The sequence below is a fragment of the Chiloscyllium punctatum genome, chromosome 11 (assembly GCF_047496795.1).
Source record: "Chiloscyllium punctatum isolate Juve2018m chromosome 11, sChiPun1.3, whole genome shotgun sequence".
NCBI classification, from domain to species: Eukaryota; Metazoa; Chordata; class Chondrichthyes; order Orectolobiformes; family Hemiscylliidae; genus Chiloscyllium; species Chiloscyllium punctatum.
In genome coordinates, this window is record NC_092749.1 from 46,539,939 (window position 1) to 46,559,751 (window position 19,813).

The 19,813-nt window shown below is 39.3% G+C and overlaps 1 protein-coding gene across 1 annotated transcript; it reads left to right on the forward strand.

Annotated features, from left to right (window-relative positions):
- Nucleotides 1-729: 729 nt before the first annotated feature.
- On the forward strand, nucleotides 730-19,163 carry bpnt1 (bisphosphate nucleotidase 1). The gene is made up of 8 exons (XM_072580755.1): nucleotides 730-966; nucleotides 4,006-4,110; nucleotides 7,932-8,039; nucleotides 9,271-9,319; nucleotides 9,891-9,982; nucleotides 11,157-11,354; nucleotides 17,421-17,526; nucleotides 18,470-19,163. The coding sequence occupies exons 1-8, from the start codon at nucleotides 844-846 to the stop codon at nucleotides 18,616-18,618; spliced, it is 930 nt and encodes a 309-aa protein (XP_072436856.1). The 5' UTR covers nucleotides 730-843; the 3' UTR covers nucleotides 18,619-19,163.
- Nucleotides 19,164-19,813: the final 650 nt, after the last annotated feature.

The window sequence follows — 19,813 nt, forward strand, 5'->3', positions numbered from 1 at the left end:
GTGAATTTGCCAAGCTAAGTTGCCCATAGTGTTCACAGATGTGTAGGTTAGGCGTATTACCAGTGGTGAATGTAGGAGAATGGATCCCTTTGGAGGGTCAGTGTGGGTGAAGAGTCTATTTCCCCTGGGGATTATATGAATTATCACAACTGATCCTGAAGATGATGTCCCTCTGTCCCAGCATTAACAATAACTTTTTTCAATGTAGTGTTAAATTTACTTTTCTTTTATTAATAAAAATGATTTAAATGTTCACTCAGGCTTTGCCAAACTTTGCGTTAGGGTTTTGGCAGACTTTTGAGTGATTGTAAGTGATATTTTTTTGCTGGTCTGCCCGGACCCCATTTATCCCATAGACCCCGTTATTTATATTAAGCGATTTTCTATGAGGTGAAATTTCGCTGGAATGCTAGCGGGCGTTATAGGAGAACGACCTGTATGCAGACCATCACATTTTCACATTCCAAAGCAATGTTTGTTGCAACAACAGATCACCCCATTGTATGCATATTGTAAATTGTCTCAGAATAAATATTATTATGGACAAGAGCAAGAAAGAGGACACGATGTTCTGGTGACATTAATGCAAAGCAATTTCTCGTGTTTGGATCACCCGCAGTTACACTTTACAAACAGTAAGAAGGGGTGGCCCCACTTTTGTTTTATGTTTCAGGGGAGTTGTCGATGTGAGTGGTTGCTGGTTATATTAGGGCATGCGCGCAGCCCCGGACTGACAGGCGGCTCGGCTGCGCACTTGGCCGCTTCCTCGATCTTCTTGCAGCCGCTGGGTGGTATCTTTCCCTCGATTGTGCAATTTATTTTCTCGTTGCTCTGCCGCAAACCATGTCGTCCGCGAGTCCGGCTTTTCTGATGCGGCTTATGGCATCGACCTTTTCCATTGCGGAGAAGGCGCAGACCATAGTCCAGCAGGTGATGAGTGGAGGAGACCTGGGCATTGTGGAGAAGGTGGGTTTGTGCAAGGACAGGCCCGCACTCTGATGTTGTACTTGTTCAACTGAACTTTCTGCTCAGGGAGAAATGTCCCATTCTCAGCAACTGTTGATCAGGGCAGTTACAGATTTCAGCAACAACTTTCATTTCCCAACTGGAGAAAGTTCAGTTGCGTGCATATCCGCAATGCTTCATTTTTTTCTCTCTCTCTTATCTCTATTGTACTTTTGGACAGGTTTCTTTTACAATCTGTTCCTGCCATACTTACTGTTATCACATCAGATATTCCGATTGTGTCTGGAGTGGCGTTAAATCTAACTTGCATTTACATTAACCCCTCATTTACATTTCACACAGCCTCTCACTTTGTGTAAAAATCCTTAACTGGTTCTTAGCAAAACAAGTAAAGCAATGTTGAGTGGTGTCTAATGCAATTGATCGCCCTTGATTTGATGCAGCTTAGTTTTTTAAACCGGTAATTTAACAGAATTAAACAAAAAACTTGTTTTTTCCAAGTTAGACCTTGCTCTGACCTTTGACATGCACGATTACATGCTGTGAATATATGTAGTGACAAGCATTCTGGAGTGAATTACTATATATCCAGTCACCTTGTGTTTTGCTGATAAAGGAGAAAAACATGGGAGAAAAAACACTCGTGCATAATTGCCTCGGTCTCCACATTTATTTTTGAATTATGTCTTGTTTTCCTGAAGGCCTTCACTCCTTTTAGGATACAGTTCTAGAGACACTGATGTGTTTTTCTGTCTAGTGCCCATTCTGCGTGAGCCTGAACTGTGGTTGGAAGCAGGTTAACCAACTATGGAGGACATAACAGAGGAACCCAGCCTTCCTACCTGATGTCCACAGACTTTGAATTTTCCTGCAATGAGTGCTGCTGAGTCTAGTTGTAGCTCCTGAGATGCTGCCCTGACTGAGATCAGCAACTCGGTGCAATCAAAGTAATCAATACCTGGGACTTTCTGGCTTGTAAGAATAATTTTAAGATGTTTTGAATTGTATAGCTTGGGGAGATATCCATTATGTAATGCTGTCTACCAGTTCTACAACTGCCATAAAAATACATAACCAAATCTTTGATTTTTTTGTACAGTTACATGCTTTACTTCATAATGTATTGCATATCTAAAGTTCGTAGTAATTTATAAATCTTTGCATAGTTATCCAACGACAAAGTGTAGAATTATATAATATTTGCATACTGTCTGTCATTGGATTGATTTAAAAGCAAATTACTGCAGATGCTGGAATCTGAAATCAAAAGAGAAAATGCTGGAAAATCTCAGCAGGTCTGGCAGCATCTGGAAGGAGAGAAAAGAGCTGACGTTTCGAGTCTAACTGACCCTTTGTCAAAGCTGCATTTTCTCTTTTGGTTTCAGATTCCAGCATCCGCAGTTTTTATCCAGTGTTTAACCCACTGCCACCTCTCTTGCAGGAATACCTACCCTGAAGAAGTACTGCTCTTCTCTCTGACAGAGCTTTGACAAAGGGTCAGTTAGACTGGAAACGTCAGCTCTTTTCTCTCCTTACAGATGCTGCCAGACCTGCTGAGATTGTCCAGCATTTTCTCTTTTGGTATTGGATTGATTTTCTTGACACTTTATTTTTTATTTCTTTGCGTAAGTGTAGCAGCCAAGGCTGTTTCAAACACGTTGCACTTGTCACTTTGGAAAATTGTTTTCCATGTGAATGAATTTGAGAGTATTTTTAAAAATCTTATTTTTCTTTTGTTCCGGTGCTTGCAGCTTTTCTTGTGGAATAAAGTTTTTTTGGGGGTTGAAAATGCATCCTATAATGCATGACACCAAGTTTGCAGTATGGAAAATCGGTCAATTCTATGTCTGGCTTTCATTTCTTTGTATATTATTTCTCATGAGAGATTTACAAATGTTGGTCATCTGGCAAGTTTTGAAAATTCAGTTACCAAATGGTTATCTGTAAGATTCTTGCTAGAGAGAGACTGACTTCAAATCTTGGTCCATAGAGTCACATTGAGGCCATAGCTTATAATAACATCAAAATAGTTTGCATGTGAAATATTAGTGGTAATTTAATTTGTTATCATTGAAAAGTGAGAAAAAAGTCCATGAGGGAAGTATGTCCTCTAAATTTTTAAAATACCAATAATTGACCTCATTTGATGCTGCAAACATAAGTGTATTTTTTTCTATTCAGCCTGTTAAGGGTTGCAATCACATTGCTTGAGAGCAAGTGGGACTTTAACCCAGGTCTCTTAATCCAGAGGTAGGAACATAACCATTGTACCACAAGAGTCCCATATATATATTGGAATAATTTGGAGCACCTATTGAGAAATCTTCCCTTTGTTCCACATCATCTGTTTGCTCTCAACATAAATGTCGTCCTTCGTGTTTTTGCATAATTTTTGTAAACTTTCTTTGCGCCCTTTCCAAGGCTTTGATGTAGCTCTGAGCCCTTGTCACCCAGTGCTGGAGACACTTCTCTAACTGAGATCTCACAAATAATTTATAAAGGTTTTGCCAGAGTAAGTAAGAAGAAACTGTCAACGAGCAGGCAGCTAAATCATAGATTTAAACTAAATGGCAGAAGAACCAGAAGGGAGCTGGAACAAAATTTTAAAGGAGGGAGCTGTTATAATTAGGAATACTGCCTTAATGATTAGTAGAAGCAAATTCAATGTGACCTTCCAAAATAGAAATTGGATATATATTTAATTAGGAAAATGCAGGGCAACAGGGAAAGAATTGCTGGGGAGAGGAGAAATGAGTTATGAAAATTTGGCTAATTCAGTTTAATTTCTTTGGTTCAAGTTAATAACCCTTACACATACTGCCCTGTCCCAATAACATGGTGTAGATTGTGAACTTGTATAGGGACTAGCTGTCATGGAACATATTACAAGTAACACAGAAAATGCTGGAGAAACTCAGCAAGTCAGGCAGCATCTGTGTAAAGAGAAACAAAATTAATATTTCGCATCCAGTCTGACTGTTCTTCAGAATTCTAGAGACATTTGTTTACATTTCAATTTTTTTCATATTTCTAACATAGACTGGAGCCAATGATCTACAAACAAAAGCTGATCGATTGGTGCAGATAAGCATCTGTTCATCATTGGCCCGTAAATTCCCCAATCTAACTATAATTGGAGAGGAGGTAAGGAATTACAATATCAATAAATGTTTAAATCAATATTTTGTTCTATAGATTTTCTTTTAGTGTAGTTTCTTGTCGCAAATTTTAGATTGTTTTGATAAGAAAAGATGGCATATTATTTGCCTTTCTTTTGAGTAACTTTTTTTTATAGATAGATAGATTCCCTACAGTGTGGAAACAGGCCCTTCGGCCCAATAAGTCCACACCAACCTTTCGAAGAGCAACCCACCCAGACCCATTCCCCTACATTTACCCCTGACTAATGCACATAACACCACGGGCAATTTAGCGTGGCCAATTCACCTAACCTGCACATCTTTGGACTGTGGGAGGAAACCAGACCACTCAGAGGAAACCTACGCAGACACAGGGAGAACGTGCAAACTCCACACAGACAGTTGCCCGAGGCGGGAATTGAACTCGGGTCCCTGGCACTGTGAGGCAACAGTGCTAACTACTGAGTCTTGAGAGGTTAAGTAGATATTGTTGACCTTTTATTTGTTTCCATCCCAACTCCCTTGCACATCCATTCCAGTGAAAGATATATTCATACAAGATCAATGGAAGAAACGTATGTAGTGAGGAAATAAGAGAATGAGTAGGTCATATGACTCCTCAAGAGGGTGCTGCCAAAGTACCACCAACACATTTCTTGCCCCACCAGAGACTCAAACATTCTGGATCATTGCCACGCAACCTTCAAAGACACCTGCCACTTTTATCCCCTGCCCACACTTCAGAAAATCAGATCACAGTGCTGTGTTCATACTCCAGCTTACAAGCAGAAGCTGAAACGGGAGCACCCTTCACAAAAGGAATTCTGGTCCAAAGTAGTGGAAGACTGTTTCTAGGATTGCTTGACGTTGGAGGAATGGACTGTGTTCAAGTACTAAGGAGAAAACTAAGATGAGTACACCAACACCATCACGGACATCAATAGCACATGCATGGAAGACTGCATACATTGGACTTCGGTAAGGCGTTCAACAAGATTCCCCATGGGAGGTAGGTTAGATCTCATGGAATAAGGGAGAACTAGCCACTTGGATACAGAACTGGCTTGAAGGTAGAAGACAGAGGATGGTACTGTTTTTCAGATTGAAGGTCTGTGACCAGTGGAGTCCTACAAGGATTGGTGCTGGGTCCACTACTTTTCTTCATTTATATAAATGATTTGGATGTGAGCTTAAGAGGTATAGTTAGTAAGTTTCCAGATGACGCCAAAATTGGAGGTGTAGTGGACAGCAAAGAAGGTTACCTCTGGTTACAACAGGATCTTGATGAGATGGGCTATTGGGTTGAGGAGTGGCAGATGGTGTTTGCTTTAGATAAATGCGAGGTGCTGCATTTTGGGAAAGCAAATCTTAGCAGGACTTTTACATTTAATGGTAAGGTCCTAGGGAGTGTTGCTGAATAAAGAGACCTTAGAATACAGGTTCATAGCTCCTTATAAGTGGAGTAACAGGTAAATAGGATAGTGAAGAAGGCATTTGGTATGCTTTCCTTTATTGGTCAGAGTATAGAGTACAGGAGTTGGGAGGTCATGTTGCGGCCGTATAGGGCATTGGTTAGGTCACTTTTGGAATATTGCGTGCAATTCTGGTCTCCTTCCTATTGGAAAGATGTTGTGAAACTTGAAAGGGTTCAGAAAAGATTAACAAGAATGTCACCAGAATTGGAGGATTTGAGCTATAGGGAGAGGTTGAATAGGCTAGGGCTGTTTTCCCTGGAGCGTCTGAGGCTGAGTGGAGACCTTCCAGAGGTTTATAAAATCATGAGGGTCATGGATAGAATAAATAGATAAGGTCTTTTCCTTTGGGATAGGGGAGTCCAGAACTAGAGGGCATAGATTTAGGGTGAGAGGGGAAAGATTATAAAAGAGACCTGAGGGGCAACTTTTTCACACAGAGGGTGGTACCTATATGGAATGAGCTGCTAGAGGAAATGGTGGAGGTTAGTACAATTGCAACATTTAAAAGGTCTCTGGATGGGTAGATGACGAAGGAATGGTTTGGATGGCTATGGGCTTGGTGCTGGCAGGTGGGACTTGATTGGGTTGGGAAATTTGCATGGACGAGTTGGACCGAAGGGTCTGTTTCCGTGCTGTATATCTCTATAAGTCAATCTGAGTGTTCCTCAGCCATAAACCTTGGATGAACCTGGAAATCCACTCCCTACTGGAGGCCAGATCTGCAGCATTCAAGTCAGATGATCCAGATCAATATAGGAAATCCAGGTGTGATCTCCGCAAAACCATCAGGGGTGTTCAGAGCCAGTTCCGGACCATGTTTGAGGCCTATATCTACCAAACAGACTCCTGTCACACCTATGGCAAGGCCAAAACAACATTATAGGATCCAAAACGAAGCAGAGCAAGATAGCAGATAAGACCCATCCCTCCCTGATGTGCTCAATGCTTTCTGTGCTCAGTTTGGGCAGAATGCCAGCGGTGTGGTGACGCCTGCCCCAACAGCTCTGTATATGCCTGTTCCCTCTGTCGCTGCTGTGAACATCAGATCGGTCTTCCTGGGGGTCAACCCAAGGAAAGTGACAGGCCCGGATGGTGTCCCAAGTCAAGCACTTGGATCCTGTGCCGACCGACTGGTGGAGGTATTCACTGGCATCTTCAACCTATCCCTCCGACAAGCCGTTGTCCCAGCCTGCTTTATGAACATTACTGTCATCTCCATGCCTAAGAAAGCACATACAGTGTACCTTAATGACTACTGCCCAGTGGTCCTGACCTCCATAATCACGAAGTGCTTTGAGAGGCTGGTAATGGCCCACATCAACTCGAGCCTCCCAGCCTGCCTTGATCCCCTGCAAGTTGCTTACTGATGTAACAGGTTCACAGCGGATGCCATATCCCTAGCTCTGCACTGGAGCATTATCAAAGACACTTACATCAAACTCCTGCTAATTGACAACAGCTTTGCCTTCACCACCATTATCACCTCCAGGCTGATCTCAAAACTCTGACCTTGGTCTCAGCTCTGCTGTCTGCAACTGGGTCAACAGACTGGAATCAGTGAAGATAAGTAACCGCACCTCCTCCATGATAACACTCAACACTGGAGCACCACCCCTTGTATGCCTTGTGCAATGTTACCTGTATGCCTCTGTCTAAATCTTTTGTTCTGTACATCAATGCTTGCTATGATCGGCCTGTACTGCTCATAAACAAAGATTTTCACTGAATTTCGGTACAAGTGACAATAAATAAATAAATCCATCAATCATGTTTACTCAGTCATTCTATATGATCATGGTTGATCTAATCTTGGCTTCAATTCCACTTTGTTTCCCATAGTACTTGAATAGCCTATCGTTCAAACAAAATATGTACCTCTGCCTTCAATATATTTAATGATCCAACCTCCTCAACTTTCCAGAGGTAGATTCCATACCTTCTCAGAGGAAAAGAATACCTTCTCTGTTTTACGTGACTGACTCTTTCTTTGAAGTGATGCACTCTAGTTTTAGATACCCCTTACAGAGGAAGTATCCTTTCAGCAACTCACTTTTCAAGTCCTGTCAGAATTTTGTATGTTTTAGTGAGATCACCTCTCATTCTTCTGAACTCTAATGAGTTGAAATCCTGACTCCTCTTACAAGCAATCTTTTCATCCCGCAAAGCAACCTGATGAACAGTCTCTGAAAAGAACTCCAAACTTAAAGTATGCTCTTACTAACATTGTGAATGGGTTTCTAAGCCCCTGGATCTTTGGTGCATTAACAGTGACACTGGTATCCATGCAAATGAATGATGGTGCAAGTTTCTTGAAGGGATATTTTTGTTAATTCCATCATTTTTATTTTAGGAATTGCCATCCCAAGATGTAGATGAAGGTTTAATTGAAGCTGGTCAATCAGAAGAGGTGTTGAAGTATTCCTGTCCAACTCAGTACAGCCACATCAAGGAAGATGAGGTGAAATGTAACTAATTTAAGAAAATGTGAATGATATATAAGAAGAAACATTAGTTTCTTGCCTTGGCTTAAGACTCTGTTTTAATTTCTGAATATTGTACATAGATCTGGTTTTGAAAACTGGCACAAGGATTAAGTATTTATTGGAAGTGAAATGTTTGTATTCAGTTTGAAAGATTCCTGTAAAGGTGGCTGTGGAGTGACATTGACAGATTGCCTCAGCTCTGAGTGGCATTCTGATTGAAGATCTAAGGCACGTGATCAAAGGAAGGGAAAAATGTGATCTCCCATGTCCTAAATAGAAAATTCCAATACTTGGATAATAATACTTGAATTTAAATTGCAATCTCTGATTGTTTCACTCATTCAATCTGCATGGATCAGATATAGCAGCCAATTGCAGTGGGGACCCTGTTGCAATATCCCTGGATGTGTCCACACAGTCCAGGATATATTGTAGTGTTGAGAGTCCCATAGATGAAGCAGTTGGATTCTTCTGTCCTCTGATAGGAATTACAACACTGCACATGATTGTTTCTGTACTTCATGTATTCCAGTTCTTGTGGATGGACCCTGGATTTGTTCCACTGAGCAGAAGCTGAGGATGGCGCCTCTGTTTATATTGTGTTTACTTGTGCTGTCAGATTTTGCTCAAGGACCGTTAACCTACTCAATGTGCCAACTGCTGTACAGATTTAGTAATGTTGGCAAGGATATGGAAACATTTAATTTTACTGTCAATAAGTTGAAACAAGCTGAAGTGGTTTTGGAACATAAGTGAGTATTAATGGCATCAGTCACCCTACTCTGCTTGGATGGTGTTACCGACCCCAATAATTCCTCTGCTGGGGTCACTTCCATCAAATCTGGTGGTTGTCTGCCAGATTTTGTTTTTCTCTGTCCCTGGAATTCTCTGCTTTCTCTTGCAAAGGAGTATGGAGTAGTGTTAGTAGTAGCAAGTGAGGATGTGAACTTCTTTTGCTCATTGTGTCTTAGGTGAAAGTCAAAATTGGGCAGGCCTCATAGATGCAGTGCCATACAATGAAAGTGGTTACAGTGTGATTGAGCACTATCTGTTGCAGAATAGAAATTAGGATTATCGTGTATATTCCATATGTGCATATAAGTGGCACTGGAAAAATAGCAGAAATAACAGCTGTGTTGTTAGTTTGTGTATTTCTGTATCTAGAAGAACGCTTATCTAACAGAATAATTTGATATGCTTTCTCAGATCGTGGTTTGGGTCGATCCACTTGATGGCACAAAGGAATACACCGAAGGTAAGCATGTGCTCGTTTTAGTATCATCTGGGTTCATCTTTTGTATTTTTCATGATGTTATCAAACAGAAAGAGAAATGTAAAACCAAGGAAATTATTAGACTGTAAACCACTTGAAGTGGATGGACCAACATTAATGAACACTTGGATGTTTTATCCAGACTACGCTCCACCTGAGGGAAAGTTTTTTGGCTTTTGGGTGCCATAAAATGTCACCGTGTTTCTTCTATCTCTTGTACAATATATGTTGACTGCAAATACTAAATGTTCTATTTTTCAATTTGGGGTAGAGAAAGGCCAGCAGTCTTATCTATTAGGATATTTCTTTTCTTATATCATAATTAAATTAGTTAGTATTTGCTTTCATGATGAATTCAGATTTGCTGAAACACACTTTGGGTTTGATTTTGTTTCAAGTTACCACTTGAATTAACTTTTTAAAAAAATTCTATTTTGTTCCATGGTGAATGTTCCAAGAGCTCTTGGCTAACATGAACAGGTATCTCTTTCATTGAGCAGCTGAATTCTCTTTTGATTTTAGGCTTAAACTAATTGAATGTTTTAATTTGCAGGCCTCTTGGATCATGTGACTGTGCTTATTGGAATTGCTTATGATGGTAAAGCAATAGCTGGTGTAATCAATCAGCCATATTACAATTATCAGGTATGATCTTTAAAAAGTTAACTTTTTTTTTCAAATCCAGCTGTTTTAGATTAGCTTACTTACAGTATGGAAACAAGCCCTTCGGCCCAACAAGTCCACACCGACACGCAACCCACCCAGACCCATTCCCCTACACCTAACGCTACGGACAATTTAGCATGGCCAATTCACCTAACCTGTACATTTTTGGATTGTGGGAGGAAACCGGAGCAAACCCACGCAGACACGGGGAGAATGTGCAAACTCCACACAGAGTCGCCTGAGCCGGGAACTGAACCCGGGTCTCTGGTGCTGTGAGGCAGCAGTGCTAGCCACTGTGCCGCCCACTATTTTTGAAGGCTCTTGCCGAGCAAACTGATCATCTCAATAGTAGAGCAATGTGATTGAATGTTATTGAATGCAATTTAGTACTCTTTTTTCCATCATAGATAGTGACTTATTGGCATCAGTATCTACTAATGTGTTTGCCACCTTTTTTCACTCCTGCCATTCACAATCTTTTCACTTGAACGTAGCTGCTCATAAATTATTAAAGTTGCTGAGGCAATTTCATAACAAACTCATTTTGAAAGTTTATCAAGTTGAGTCATTAACTTTGATTCTCGTTGCATGGATGCTCACTGACCTGTTGAGTGTTTCCAGCATCTTCTCTGTTTGATTTGAAGCATTAGCTTAATTTTACAGCTGATTTATGCTCCTAGTCCTAGTTGTGCTGATGAATAGAGAGGAATAAAGAACCAGTGGTCCAAGTCTGATTTAAAGCATTTTTTTATCTGTTGGTGGAAGCCCAAGACCAATTTATTTTCAGATATTGATATAAAGAACTGACAAAACATCATCAAAAATCATGTTAAACCTTTGACAAACCTAAAAGTGTGCTATTGTGTGTAACACACAAGCAGTGACTCATACGTTTGCTTCCTCAAGTCTGAAGAAATAAAGTTTACATGGGTCTTTTTGAAGCAGTTTTTGTCCACTCAGCTTTCTTTTCAGCACATACTGGTTCAAGGAAAAACTGGAGAAAATTGCTTCTTGAGTTACTTACATTCAGCATAGTAAATGATCAGAATGTGAAATGAGTGAAAATTAATTTCAGAAAGCAAATTATATGCCAGAAGAAAAATGCTCATTTTGTGTGTAATGTATTACTTTTGAAAGCATAATTTTCTTTCAGGCTGGAGCTGGTGCTGTTCTTGGTCGGACCATTTGGGGTGTTCTGAATCTTGGAGTGTTTGGAATTCAATTGAAGGAAGTGCCAGAAGGGAAACATATCATCATTACAACTCGTTCCCACAGCAGTAGGCTGGTAAATGACTGCATCGATGCGATGAACGCTGATGAAGTAATAAGGGTTGGAGGAGCTGGTAACAAGGTACTTATTGAAGCAACATAATATTTAAATAACATTGAGAATGTCATTTTTAAATTTTGTTACATAAATTTTACTTCATTTTAACCTTTCTTTGGGCCACAGCGATTAAAGCACATGGTCAAAAATCTTGTTCAAAAGTGTAGCTTTCAAGTAGTATATTAAAGGAGGGGAAGAGAGGTAGCGATGTCTTTGGAGGAAACTCCAGATCTTGGGGATTTGGTTGCTGAAAGCATTGGAGTAATTAAAATTGGGAATGTTCAGGAGTCTGGCTTTAGAAGCTCAGAAATCTTGGAAAGTCGTGGGTCTGGCCTTTGTGAAAATTGGAAACAAAAGATCAGAAATTTGAAATAGAGGCAATTTGTGACCCAGTGTAGGTTAATGAACATGAGGATGCTAGGTGAATGAGTAGCAGGATTGGATGTTCTTAAATTTGTGGAAAGGAGACAATGGCAGATTATCTGGCAGTTGATTAGAATACTCAAGCCCCGAGGTCATTAAATCCATGGGTGAGGGTTTCAGCAGCAGATAAGCTGAAGTGGATCAGAGATGGGTGATATTATGAGAGTTGAAATTGGCAGTCCTAGTTATGGCATGGACTTGTGGTTGGAATATCATCTTGGAATATCAGCTATGCCACTGACATTATAAACAGATGTAAGACAGTTTCCAAGGACAGGGGTGGAGTCGATGGCGAAACAGTTTGTGGCCTGTACTTCGTGACGTCTTACTTCCCCATGGTTTTGGTGGTGGATGTTCTGCTCAATACTAGATGGCGGCCTGGCAATTTAGAAGCAGTGGAGAGGTCAGGTGACATAGAGCTGACAGTATACATGTGGAAGATAATAGGTTTAGGCTTCTGTATTTGAATGGCAACATTTAGATGAGAAACAAATATGCAAAAGATTCTTGGGGAACATGAGAAGTAACAATTCTGGAGTGGGGAAGAGAAGCCATTGCAGGTGATTTTTCTAATTATATGAAAACTTAAGAACAGGAGTAGGCTATTCAGCATATTGAGTATACTCAACCATTCAATAAGATCATGGCTGATCTGATTATGGCCATAGATCCACTTGATTCCCTTGCTGATCAGTAATTTGCCGAACGTAGCCTTGAATATATTCAATGACTCAATTTCCACTGATCTCTGAGATAGAGAATTTCATAGACGATTGATCCTCCTGATCACAGTTTTAAATAATGTCCTCTTATTTTTAAATTATGCTTCCTAGTTCAAGATTCTCCAGTTAAGGGAAGCATCCGCTCAACATCGATTCTGTCAAACCCCATCAGAATTTTGTATGTTTCAGTATGACACCTTCATTACAAGAAATAGGCCATTTGGCCTCTCAAGCCTGCTTTGCCATTCACTAAGATCATGGCTGATTTGTTTAGATTTTGAATCCCACGTTGCCATCTACCACCCATAATCTTTTGATTTTCTTGTCTAGTAAGAATTTGTCTACCTTCAACTTAAAAATATTCAGTAATTCCCAGTTCCACCAAGTTACAAGGAGTTCCAGTGTTGCACTCCCTCTGTCCTAAAAGGGTAACCCCAGATTCTTAATCAGCCCCCTAGTTCTGAACTCAGCCACAAGAGGAGATAGCCCTTCTATGTCCATGTTGTCAACACAAGTAAAGATGTGACACACCAGTCAAGTTTCACCTCACCCTTCTATACACAATGGAAATAAGCCCAGTCTGTCCAACGTTTCATCATGACAAACCCTGTATTTCAGTTATCACTCCAGTTGAACTTCTCTGATGGGTTGCAGCTCCCTTTGTCATAACTCTGAGGTAGTGCATTGGAAAGTAAGCCTCACTATTTGTGGAATTGTCACAATGTGAAAATCTGATTCGTCCATTGAATTGCTTAATTTTACATATCTGTCTAATTTAGATTATATTTCCTACTTGCCAGTTTGTTGGAATCTTTCCAATATCCACTGAATTTTGGAAAATTATCAGCAACTACTAGTTGCTAACTAATTAGCCATCTCTTTTCAGACCCGAGGAAGGAGTCCATCAGGACCTGGGTACTTGTCAGCCTGCACTTCAATTAGTTTGTTCATCACTGCTTTCACTGTGATTGTAATTTCACTGAATTCCTGTCTCCAGTTATTACTGGAATGTTTTTGTATCCTCACTAGTGAAGAAGGCAAGATACTTATCATTTTAACCACCATTTCCATGTTATCTATTACTAACATCCCATTCTCACTCTCAAACTTCTCTTGACTGACTTTCCTTTTCAAATACCAGTAGAAATTCTGGCCATCTGTTTTTACATTTTCTAGCTAGCTTCCTCTCATTTTATAGTTTCTTTCTCCTGATCATTCTCTGCTATTCTTTCTCTGCTGACTAATTGTCTGATCTGCCTCTCATATTTGTGTAATCATATGCTTTTCCTTTGATGTTTTCATTTACAGCTTTAATTATTTATAGATGATGGACCTTCCGCTTAGAGTTTTTCTTTATGGCAAGAATAATATACTTATTCTGGGTTTCCAGAGATATGACTTTAAATGTCTGTCACAAATGAGCTAACTCCTAACTTAGTATCTCAGTGTGCTCTTATTAATTCAGGTTTCACATCCATTATTACTTCAATTTATAATTCTAGTCTTAGACCCGCTCTTCTCCCTTCCAAACTGGGTGTAAAATTCAATTATGTTTTGATCATTGCTGTCTAGGGCTGTCTACTCTGACATCATTACTCCTGTTACATTACACAGTGATAATTTCTTGCAGCAGCATTTCTGAAACAATCTCGGAAATATTCCATGAACTCCTCACGTAGGCACCTATTTCAAATTTTCCCAGTTTATATGTAGATTACAATTTTTTGTGATTATTGTGTTTTTTTTAACACAAATACTCAATATTTCTTATAGTATACTTTATCCCACATTGTCGCTACTGTTAGGGGCCTGTTGATCACTCCCACTAATGACAACTTTCCCCTACTAATTCTCATGTCCACAGAAACCAATTCTACATCTTGATCTACTCGACCAAGGTGGTCTCTAACCATTGTACCAGTGGCATCCTTGATTATCAATGCTATCCTTTACTGAGCTTCATATTTTTCTTCAGTGTCTATGCTATGGAAGAGCTGGTGTTGGATTGGGATAGACAAAGTTAAAACTCTCACAACACCAGATTATAGACTAACAGGTTTATTTGAAAGCACAAACTTTTGGAGCGCTGCTCTTTCATCAGTAGCTAGTGGGGCAGGATCATAGGACACAGAATTTATAGTGAAAGATCAAAATGTCATGCAACTGATTGAACAAATCCAGATTGTTGTTAAATCAGTCAAAATCTAAGTGATTAAAGACTTAACAGCAATCTGGGTTTGTTCAATATATCACATCATTTGTCTGACACTTTGATCTTTTACTATAAATTCTGTGTCCAATGATCCTGCCCCACTAGCTACCAGATGAAGGAGCAGGCTTGAAAGCTTGTAATTTCAAGTAAACCTGTAGGACTATAACCTGATGTTGTGTGAGTTTTAACTTCTTCAATGTCGAATGCCCCGTAATATTCAGGACCCAATCTATGTCATTTTGCAGCCCACCTATATCCCTGTAATGAATGTCAAATGATAGTGCACATTGAAGTAAATAAATATTAATTCATTTAACTTAAGGATACTATGTGCATTCAGATACAGAACCTTTAACCTTGTCTTCTAGATCAAGGTTTCCAGATACCTTTCCCTGATGTGTCTTAATTTCTTCAAGATAGCCTTAAGTTGGAGTTCTTATACTTTTATACATTTTGTGTTTGTCTGAATCCAGAAGTTCCCACATTACACAGTTGCAACACAATAGGTGTGCCATCACTGAACAGATTAGTTCAATGTAATTTGTTAATGGAATCAGTCATGTGAAATAAATTACTATTCTTAGCCACAGCTTTAAAGAATCTATTAAATCTGATACCATTTTACTCTCTAATACTACATGCTCTGTTAAAAAAAAGCAGGTGATTGTTTCAGGACTCAGAAGAAAAGAGTCCTATTGGACTCGGTGTTAACTCTGTTTTTCTCTCCATAGCTGCTGCCAGAGCCACTGAGTTTCTCCAGCACTTCCTGTTTTTATTTCAGATCTCCAGCATCAAACCTATTTGAAGGATTCAAACATGAATTCAGCCCTTTCCAGTTTCCATCTTTTGATTTCTTTAATATGTTGCTTTTAATAACTTCTAGATATCAATATTAATGTTTTTGTCTATGGATCTTCAGTGTCCTTAAGCAGGCTGTTTGCACAATCCTTTTGTGTGAAGCATACAACTACAGAACAGTTTACAAGACTCCTGTAAAAACAACCTTTATTTTTGGTATATATTGTAGCCACTGAATTGGTGCAATCCAAGTTGGTTAGCAAAGTCAGTTCCAGCTCCTTCCCCTACTTTACTGAATTCCCACACTAACCAATCTCCTAAGCTTTGAGATTTCCACTTTTTCCAGTTTATATGTTGTCACAAAGCTGGTCCTTTTTTCTAAAAGCTGTTCCTTTTCTCAAGGATACTGTGTCCTTGGTTTTCTCCAGAGGGGTCATTAACAGGCTGGGTTCCAAAATGGCTGGATTTGTTACCGAGATGAAAGTCCTTTTTTTGTTTATATGTAAACAGATGAGTCTTTAGGCTAAAGCTTTTATGTTTTTATAAGTAACCTGTATAAGTCAAAGGGGCGTGGCCAGCTCTCTAGCGGAGAAGTTCAGTCCAGAATGAGTTAGGGAGTTCAGCTGTGGAATCATGTGAAAACATGCTGCTAGAATCTCTCTCCTTCTGACCTTTTAACTTCAACCTGTAAACCTTCGTTTCATTTTTACTGTGTTTAAGGGATTTGCTTACTGGGACTGTTGTGTATATTCGGAACAGCATAATTAAATCTAGTTTGAATAGACCAAAAGTTCTGTAGAGGTTCTTTATTCTGTTCCTTGTGTTTCATTGTAAAATTTGGGGAACAGATTTTTGTCAATTTTTAAAACCTGGTAGTCAACCTAGCTAACTTACTCCAGGTGATTTTCACTGTACACTTACCCAAACAAATTGCAAAGTTATGGTCTGGGCTGCCTACTTAAGAATATTGAGTGGTCTGGCCTAGTCCATAACAATGTAGATTAAAATCTTATGTGATTATTGTCTTTTTTTTTCCTACAAGTACTCAATATTTCTTGTAGTGTACTTTATCCCACACTAACCAATCTCCTAAGCTTTGAGGTGAGGTCACCTGTCATGCTCTGTCAAAGGCTGTACAGGAGCAACAAGGATGAGGAGTAATAGTGTTCTTGCACCACTGTCCTGATTTATGAATTTGACAGCCGTTTCTCCATGGCAGGCCGGAAACCTATTTGAAGATTCAAACACGAATTTAGCCCTTTCCAGCTTCCATCTTTTGATTTCTTTCATTAAGTTCTGAAATAAAATAAAATATATAAGTGTACATTATCCCTCTTTGAATTCTCTGCAAACTTGGATATGATCAACCTCAGCAATTTTCTTCAGTTGCTTCTCTTGCATAATTCAGCTCAACAGAGTTGCAAATGCTTGCTTCCACTCTTGCTGATTGAGACTATCCTTCTTCCTCCTATTTATGATGTGATTTTTGAAGTATAATCCTCAACTCCTTCCATTCCATATGGCTGACTTCTAACAACATCATCTCTCAGTTGTGAGTCGCCTTCCTCTTGTGTATGAGTAACACCATAGCAAAATCTACAATCCTTCAGTGTTGGACTCTTCTTCTAGTATCTCATTTTGGATTCTTATGCATTCTTCTTTGAGGAAAAATTCAGGGAATAATTTTCAGTTCTGGACATTGAAGACCACTTTCCTTAGCTGTACCAGATTGTTTGCAACCTCAGTCTGTGTTTAGCTCCAGTTTAGTTTCTAATCTCATGCCATTTCCATCACGAATACTTCTTACCTCCACCTCTAATGTTGCGATTGCTGCAACCATAACCTTCATACATACCTTGCATTAATATGAAGTGTTGTCTTATTGTGTGCTCTCCAAAGTTAGTTAACTTGTTGTTTGTGTTTTCTTTTTGATAGGTCATACAGCTCATTGAGGGGAAGGCCTCGGCTTATGTATTTGCTAGTCCTGGCTGTAAGAAATGGGATACCTGTGCTCCTGAGGCTATCCTTCATGCTGTTTCAGGTATTTGTTTCTTTATATTATTAAATCTGAATCAGGCTCAAAATAAAATTTACAAGCAAACCATGGAAGAAAATCTAACCACAGTGTGGACTTGCCCAGCTTGATAATTTGATTATCAAAGAGCCAGTCAAACTTGGCTCCAAGTTATGATTGCAGGGTATGAACTTGGAACTAAATTTAACTTACAGATTAAATGGCACTTTTGAACTGTCTGAAAAATATGAACATTCCCTTCTTATCCTCCATGACCTGGACGCAGCCTTTGACACGGTTGACTGCATTACCTTCCTTGACTGCCTCTTCACTGTTGTCTGACTGAATGAGACTGCTGTCACACAGTTCCATTCTTATCTATCTAGTCACAAGCAGAAAATCACTTGCAGTCTCTGGTCTTTTTTTCTCCATACATTCCTATCTTTCATGTTCCCAAGGATCTATCATGGTTCCCTTCCTGTTTCTCATCTGCATGCTGCCCTGAGATAATTTGAAACAGTTATTTTTCACATTTTAAACATCAACACCCAGCTGTACCTCACATCAATTCTATTAACTCCTCCACTCTTGCTGCTTTGTTATACTGCTTTTCCAATATCTAGACCTTAATGAATAGAAGTTTCCTCCAATTAAATGTCTTCTCCATTCCTTTCCCATAGACTATGTCCCTCTTCCCTAGCAGCAATCTGAGATTAAACCAGTCTCTTTAGAATTAGTGTCACAATTGAAGCCATAATGTGCTTCTAATCACACTTTACACTTGTTTTTAACCACTGTAACATCACCACACAGAGTCTAGTTATTAGAACCTTTATTAGATTCAGGAGGTATCAACAAGGTACTATCTGAGCGAACCAATTCCAATAGATGCAAATAAAGCAGCCAAAGATGATAAATAACAAATTGTCTTGTTTGACAAACTTTTTATTGTAATTATTTTTACTCCTAGGTAAACTGACAGATATTCATGGGAATCCCTTGCAATATCATAAAGATGTGAAGTATATGAACTCGGGTGGAGTCCTTGCAACTTTAAGGAACTTTGACTATTATGCAAGCCGTGTTCCTGACTCTGTTAAAAAGGAACTAGTTCCCTAAAAAAAATTCTAAATTGCTGCCTTTGTAACCTCGAGTGACCAAAATGTTTGAAATGTACTTTGGTTTAATTCTAATTACTTCTTCAAATAAGTTGCAGTTTGGAAGATTAATACGGGAGTACTTTTTACTTTGCAGTGCAAGTGCTGATCTGGAGAGTTTGCCTGTTTTGTGGTTGTGCAGAGTTCAGTTGAGTTCACACTTATACACTTTGAGTCAGCTGAAACTAATCTTTGTTGCAGAAACGTTTACTACATCAAATAAATTTTTTTTCTTTTGAATTATGTGAACTGATACACATGGTTTTTATGGTTCTCTACAACAATATTTGATCTAAGTTTTCATGGGCAGCCTTCTGTTGAATTTTGCCCTCATTGATGAAGAATGGAAAATGAGTTATCTCTAGTCCTGCTAAATCCTTATGTGCAAAGATTCTCATTAAGCTTTCATCTTTTGTGGTGTCAAGAAATAGGTGAATGTTTGTTTGTAAGAAAACGTAATTTCTTTTACATCATTGATTTAAATAAATCACAATTGATACTTTACAATGTGCTGTTTCAGAAAATGATGTTTGGTTTGGCCCAACCAGCAAAAGGCCATTGAAGTATTGTGGCTGGAACTACTAGCACTAGTTAACCAGTTCATTTTGGACACTTTGCAGTGCCAGCAGTGTTGACAAGGGTGATGGTAGAGCCTTCCCTTGAAGCCAATTAAAATAGTTCCGTTCATTAAGTGTTCGTCAGAGGCATGGGAGGGTTGAGTTTTGAAGGGGATTCATAAGTTTTGCAGCAGCTGAAGGGAGGTTGGTACAGAGTAGGAAGCCAATCATGGATGTCCTAAGGTGTCACCCTGGTCTCCTAATGTCAGTGTCAGCTGGCGAGTGAATGGCCTTTTACTAAGAAGCAATATTATGTGATGAAATGCAATAGTTTATTTTTCAACAATATGCTGACTTTTTAACTTGCTGTCTGTGACATTCTTTATTCTTTGTTTATTCAAATGTAGATACTCAGGTTTGATGCTTTCAGGTCTGGTCATACTTCTGGCTATCTAACAGCAACCCCTTGTTTGCATGTGATGATGGAAGGAATCTGTCAGTGTTCAGGCATTGAACATGTTCCTCAACTCCTGGCATTGCAGTGCCAGAAAAGCAGTGGGAAAATGTGTCTATCACAGTAGCATTGAGAATTTTTGGTGG